General features: G+C 59.2%; 1 protein-coding gene across 1 annotated transcript; it reads left to right on the top strand.

The window, feature by feature from the left end:
- The first annotated feature begins 476 nt into the window (after positions 1–476).
- LOC143364323 (uncharacterized) lies at positions 477–5627 on the top strand. Its single transcript, XM_076804735.1, has one exon. It carries the CDS (start codon positions 477–479, stop codon positions 5625–5627), a length of 5151 nt encoding a protein of 1716 aa, XP_076660850.1.
- Positions 5628–7379: the final 1752 nt, after the last annotated feature.

Below are 7379 nucleotides of genomic sequence, written 5' to 3'. Positions count from 1 at the left end.
TTATTACGACTCAGACAGTAGTTGCCTCAGCTACGAGGCAATCTCGATTTGTCGTTAACATTGGTCCTTCGAGCCGGATATTTAGTTTTGCGGGAGTTTTCTGCGCATCGATCGCGATCCAGTCCGGCACGCAGCACGCGACTTCGGCTTTCGCGCTTCTCTGACCCGCGACTCCGATTTCGGATCTCAGTGGTGTTTCTCCCCATCTGAAACATTCACATCGTTGTAGTGCGTGCATAAACACAGTGCTTTTTGATTTAATAACTCGATCCGTACGAGAAAATCGAGGCGTTGAACCAGTTCGACTTTTGAACGTGGTAACGGCTTTTTTTTCGGCGACCCGTTCCTCGCAGCGGTCGTCCGCTTGACAAACAAACATTCCGCGCTCCGCTTGTTGTTCGCGCGTTTGAACTTGGAAGTGTCAACCTACCGCAACGGTCGTCGTGCTCATCGCGGGTTGCTGATTTCCGAACAAGATGACTTCTACGGTTGACGACCTCGTCGCAGCACAGAAGGACCTCGGAGGTCGAATTTCTCGGTTCCTGATTAACTTGAAAAAGAGCGGAGCAGATAACCTGACGCTACCCGTACTCCGAAAACGGCGAGAACTGCTGGAGTCGTACTGGCGCCAATTCAATCAACGCCACGTCGAGCTGACCCGGCTGGCATCCGCCGATCTACCGTACCTGATCGACGACTTCTTCGCTGCGGTCGAGGACGCCTTCGTGATAAACGGAGCTGCAGTCGAGGAGCTGATAGCGATGCAGACTCCCCACAAGGCAGAGACCACGATGATCACGCCGTCTTCCGATCCGGAACCCGTCCTGCCGCCGATGAAGCTACCGACGTTCTCCGGAGATCTGTACGAGTGGGAGAGCTTCAAGGATCAATTCTGCTCCTTGGTGCATCACTCAACCCGCATCGCGAACGTCAGGAAGATGCAGTATTTAAAATCTTGCCTCATCGGAGATGCGGCGAACATGCTGGACCTCACGCCCATCACCGATGCCAACTACGAAGGAGCCTGGTCCGCGCTGGAGCGCCGGTTCGGAAATCAGCGGATCCTCTCGGCGGCACATATGCGACGCCTGATAACCCGTCCGGCCCTACCCAAGATGCAGCCGAACGAGATCAAGCGCTTGGTGGACGACTTCAGACAGACGCAGCGGGCCTTCCAGGCCCTGAAGAAACCCGTCAAGGAGTGGGACGAGTGGTTCGTTTTCCTGGCGTCGGAGAAATTGGATCAACCCACGAGACTGGCTTGGGAAGTCTCCCTGAAGGATCCGACCGCCACTCCTACCTTTGATGAGCTGGAGTCGTTCCTGGAGAACAGGGTCCACGCACTCGGCTCGGCACGGATCCCGGAACAAGCTGGGACGTCGAAGGGTGGAGGCGCCGTCGTGCGAAACACTCCCGTGGTCTCCCGCAACACGCTGGCGGTCAAGGTTGAACCTAAGGGAACGACGAAGGGTGGTCGTCAGTGCCCACTCTGTGCCGGGAATCATGCGCTCAATGCGTGCAAGCAGTACAAGGCGTTACCTGCAGCGAAACGGCGTCAGTTCGTGATCGATAAGGGTCTCTGCCTCTCGTGCCTAGCGAGCAGCCACCAGCTTCCGCAGTGCTCCTCGTCGTTTCGATGCTGGGTTTGCGACAAGCAGCACAACACCACCCTCCATGACGCCTTCCTGAAGGACGCGAGGGCCGAATCTACCACGTCTTCTTCGGCTGTCAACTACGCCGTGGGCTGCAACAAGGCCACCCTCCTCGCCACCGCTAGAGTCACTCTGGAGGCACCCAATGGTCGATCTCTGACGGTCCGAGCCTTACTGGACTCAGGCTCCGAGGCATCCTTCCTCTCCGAGTGGGCCGCCCAGTCGTTAAGGTTGAGGAGACGGACCGTACGGGTAGAGCTGACCGGATACCAGGGGACCAGCGTGGGAACTGCACGGACGGAGGTAAAGGTATCGCTCCGATCACCGGTGGATGATGAGTTTCAGGTCACCTTAGAAGCACTCGTCACCAAGAGCCTCGTCTCTCCTACCCCGTCGCAACCGGTGTCCTTGGGAGACTGGCCGCACGTGAAGGGCTTGCCGCTGGCCGATCCGCACTTCTCGGACCCTGCGCAGGTGGACGTGCTCCTGGGTGCCGACGTCTGCGGGATGTTGCTACTGGAGAAGCGGGTGGGCCCTCCTGGTACCCCGGCAGCTATCCGAACTCCTTTCGGATGGACACTGCTGGGACCCATCGAGGTGTCGGGGCCGCCACGGTCCACCAGGATCCATTGCGTAAGGCGACAAGAACCCTTACCCGACCTCCAGCGGTTTTGGGAATTGGAGGAGCTCTCACACGAAACTCCCATGTCACCAGACGAACTAAGCTGTGAGGAGCTGTTCCGGAGCACCACACGTCGCGACCCGTCGGGGCGGTATGTAGTTCGTCTACCGTTTAAGGGGGGAAGACATCCACAGGTGGGCTCGTCGAGATCGGCGGCAATCCGCATGCTGCTCAAGGCCGAACGAACCTGGTCGAGAGATCATAGTTTGCGTGATCAGTACGTCGACTTCATGGAGGAGTACCATCGACTCGGACACATGAGCCCGGTGAGCAGACCCCTGAAGCATCAGGAACCAGGCCATTACCTACCCCACCACGCGGTCTGGAAGGAGTGTGGCACTCTCCAGAAAATTCGGGTCGTCTTCAACGCGTCCTTCCCTTCAGCCAAGGACTCCTCACTCAACGATGCGCTACTGCCGGGACCAAAGCTTCAGTCAGAGCTTTGGGCCGTCGTGACTCGATGGCGTCTCTTCAGGGTGGCGTTTTCGGCGGACATCGTCAAGATGTTTCGCCAGATATTAATACACCCGGACGATCAGGACTGGCTGCGAGTTCTGTGGAGAAAGCACCCGACTGAGCAGTTAATTGATTTCAGGATGACCACCGTCACCTACGGTACAGCGTCTGCTCCCTACCTGGCGCACCGGGTCCTGCAACAGCTAGCCGTCGACGAGGGGACCCGCTATCCATTAGGAGCGGAGGCACTCCGACGTCATGCTTACGTCGACGACATCCTGTCGGGCGCCGACGACTTAGGTGCGGCCTTGGAAACTGCCCAGCAACTGACGAGCCTACTCGAGTCCGGGGGGTTCCCTCTGGACAAGTGGGCAAGCAACGTTCCCGAACTCCGCTCGTCGACGCCGCAGACCAAGGTGATCCAGGAGAGCGAAGTGCACGGAGCCTTGGGCCTGCTTTGGGACACCAAGCGCGACACTCTGGCGGTGCGGGGCCCGAGATTCGACGACGGACCGTCGGAATCAACGTGGACAAAGCGATCGATCCTATCCGAGATCGCACGACTCTTCGACCCACTAGGGTGGCTGGCACCTGTAATAGTAAGGGCCAAAATCTTATTACAGGATCTGTGGTTGGCAGGGGTCACGTGGGACCAACCCTTGGACGAGGGACTTACCTGCCGTTGGCGGAGCTTCCGAGGAGACCTCAGTGCACTGAGTGAAGTCCACGTTCCAAGGTGGATACATCATTCATCGGGAAGCGAGGTCGAGCTGCATGGCTTCTGCGACGCCTCGGAACGCGCATACGCAGCTGCCGTATACCTGGTGGTCCGCCGAGATCAGCATCACACGAACCTCCTGGTGGCGAAGTCCAGGGTAGCTCCGGTCAAGACCCTGAGCATCCCTCGGCTGGAACTCTGCGGAGCGGTCCTCCTGGCACAGCTGCTGGCGTCGATGAGGAGGGAGCTGAGCCTGGATTCCTGCCCGATCAGCGCCTGGACCGACTCGACGGTAGCGCTGGCGTGGCTTCGCTCCCATCCGTCAAAATGGAAGCCCTTCGTCGCCCATCGAGTGTCCGAAATCCAGAATCTCCTTCCCGGAGTGACGTGGCGACACGTGGGAACGACTGATAACCCCGCCGACCTGGCTACCAGAGGCATCCCAGCGGACGAGTTACGAGACTCGAAACTCTGGTGGAAGGGCCCGGCCTGGCTGACGGATCCACACGCAGGCTGGCCGGCCACCTCGACTGCCGATCTGCCTCGAGACCTTCCGGAGCAGAGGACCGTGTCTGTCGCACTGGTGCAAGAGGAGCCTGAAAAGGAGCAGTTCGTTACCAGGTTCTCCTCCCTGACGAGACTGATGCGGGTCACTGCTTACCTTCGTCGGTTTACAGATAACTGCCGGAAAGTCCGTGGCAGACGAGGACCGCTGACGTCTTCCGAGCTGCAGGAGGCTCTCCACACGGTCATACGCACGTGCCAGCGAAGTGACTTCCCACAGGAACTGCACGCACTCAGTCGAGGTAACGCAGTGCCATCCGGATCTCCACTCAAATCTCTGACACCCTTTTTAGGTGAGGACGGAATCCTAAGGGTCGGAGGTCGTCTTCAGAACACCATGCTGTCGGAGTCCCAACGACACCCAGCAATAGTCAACCGTACTTCTCACTTGGCGCTGCTGGTGATACGTGATGCACATAGGCAGACTCTCCACGGAGGACTCAACGCCACGCTGACCTGGATCCTAAGGGCCTTCTGGATACCACGTGGACGATCTCGGGTGAAGCAGGTCCTGCGTAACTGTGTCACGTGCACACGGTTCCGAGCCTCTACCGGACATCAGCGGATGGGCAATCTTCCAGCATCGAGGGTGCTTCCAGCCAAACCGTTCCTGCGGACCGGTGTGGACTACGCGGGACCCCTGCACATGCGCACCAGTAAGGGGAGAGGCCACAAAAGTCAGAAAGGGTACGTGGCGGTGTTTGTGTGCATGGTGACCAAAGCCGTGCACTTAGATGCAGTTACAGACCTGTCAGCGGCGGCCTTCATCGCAGCGTTTCAACGGTTTACGGCACGACGTGGACGTTGCAGTCACCTGTATAGCGACAATGGCACCACCTTCCGAGGAGCCGATGCGGAGCTGCAGCGCATGTTCAGGGCAGCGTCGGCCTTCTACGCTCACGTCGCCGAGGCACTCGCTACGGACGGAACCCAGTGGGAATTTATCCCACCGTATTCACCGCACATGGGGGGCCTTTGGGAAGCAGCGGTGAAGTCAATGAAAGCTCATCTCCGACGGGTGATAGGTGACACTACGCTTACCTACGAGGAGATGACGACACTGCTGTGCCGCGTAGAAGCCTGCCTGAACTCCCGCCCCCTAAGCCCCCTCTCCGACGATCCAACCGATCTGGCTCCGCTCACGCCGGGACACTTCCTGGTGGGCGAGCCTCTTCGCGCACCTCCCGAACCACCCACCGAATATTCCACACTGTCACTCGGATCACGGTGGCGACTTATTCACGCTATGCACCATAATTTTTGGCACAGGTGGATGCAGGAGCACTTGCACCAAATGCAGCAGCGCACCAAATGGCAAGATCGGCGGGAGGATCTTCGCCCGGGTACACTGGTACTTGTCAAAGAGGATTCCACGCCGCCGACCCGCTGGCCGCTCGCACGTGTCGAATCCACGCAGCCCGGCAAGGATGGACTCGTACGGGTCGTCACGTTACGTTCCGGATCCCGCACGTTCTCCAGAACGATCGCGAAGCTCGTCGAGCTTCCTATCCGTGAGGAAGCAGGGCCGCGAGACGGGACGACTGGCGAACACTAACCACGAGCCGACAATGTCCGACGTATCTGCGGAGACAGCACGTGGCGGACGGACAACAGCTGTGTTCTACGCAGTACTACGCCGCATTCCAGAATGGACAACCGTTCCCCCTCCCAGCGTCCCGCCATACGCCACGCGGACCCGACCGCGTGTATCAAGCGAGTCCCATTTCGACGCACCCGTGGTGACGTCAAGGCGGGCGGTATGTTCGGGAATAACATGAAACCCACTTCGTGCGAGGCATTATAGTTTATATTATATTTTATTGTTAAATCGACTATGTACATAACTGTAATAAACGTTCGACAAAGGCTGATCGACAACGCGTGCGCGCGGCCTGCCTCGACGCACCTCTCCTCAACCCCCCCGTGCGCCACGGGTGGATCGAGCAGCTCGCGGCGTGCGAGGGGAGCGGGCGGGTGTGTCGCGTGCGCCGCGCGACGGTTGATCGATCTCAGTTCGATCACGACCACACACGTTGAGCATCGAGTTTTCTTTCTTGCGATCCACCGTTTGTCCGTCGATTTCGTCCTTTTCGTTTTCCCAGTTATTCTTATTACGACTCAGACAGTAGTTGCCTCAGCTACGAGGCAATCTCGATTTGTCGTTAACAGGCCCCATACAGGGCTATAGACCGCACCACCTCCACATAGAGGCGGCGTACTTTCACATCCGGCCACCCGACATTCAGCAGCAGCCGCGCCAATGCGGCTGCCGTCTTCTCTAGTCGGGGGCGAGGAGCTCGAAGTGTCCATCGAATCGCCAGCGGCCGTCTATGATCAGGCCCAGGTACCTCATCCTGGGCCCGATCGCGACGGAGGTTTCAGCGACGCGAATCCGGAGATCTTGACCGCGGGGTAGCCGCCACACCCGAGGCGAATACAACCAAATCGCCTCGGTTTTTGTGGCGGCAACGGTCATCCCCATTTTCCGGATTCGCCCGACCACGCAGTCCAGGGCGGCCTCTCCGAGGTGCCTGGTCCTCCTCCAATCCTCCCCCTCGGCATAAACCAGATGCTATGCAGATGACACCCGTATCCGGGGGGAGGACGACCCGCAGCACCGCGTCGTACGCCAAGTTCCACAGGAGCGGTCCGAGGACCGACCCCTGTGGAACGCCGCGGTGCGTCTCCCTCGTGTAAACGGTGTTATACCGGCCGGTGTAAACCACCTTCCTGTCGCGGAGGTAATCGCCGACCACCTCCCGGAGATAAGGGGGCACCTGGAAATGGTTCAGCGCCCCCACTATCTCCGACCAGGGCAGGGTGTTGAATGCATTGGAAATGTCCAATGACACTGCTATCAACACCCTGCCCCGAGCGACAGCCTGCTCCCGGAGGAGGCGCAGGCGCTCCAATGCGTCTACAGTGGAGCGCCCCCTCCGGAACCCAAACTGGCTGTCGCTCAGGTCGGGACCACCCCGCGACAGATGCTCAACGAGGCGGGCAGCAATAATTCTCTCGAATAGCTTGCCCGCCTCGTCGAGTAAACACACCGGCCGGTATGCAGAGGGAGACTCTGCGGGTTTTCCCTCCTTTTGGAGGAGAACCAGGCACGCTTCTTTCCATAAAGTGGGGAAGACTCCCCGGCGCAGGCTCGCGTCCATGACGCTCCTGAACGCCGGGGCGAGGACCTCCATAGCTAAGGCCATTATACCACCGGGAACCCCATCGGGGCCATGGGCCTTCTTGCCCCTGGCCCGGAGCTCCCGGACGGCCTGGTACAGCTCCCACTCAGTGACCCGGAACTCGT

This window comes from Halictus rubicundus, unplaced genomic scaffold (genome assembly GCF_050948215.1).
Source record: "Halictus rubicundus isolate RS-2024b unplaced genomic scaffold, iyHalRubi1_principal scaffold0464, whole genome shotgun sequence".
In the NCBI taxonomy this organism is placed as follows: domain Eukaryota; kingdom Metazoa; phylum Arthropoda; class Insecta; order Hymenoptera; family Halictidae; genus Halictus; species Halictus rubicundus.
The sequence above is the reverse complement of the archived record's forward strand: the minus strand, read 5'-3'. Positions and strand labels throughout refer to the sequence as shown.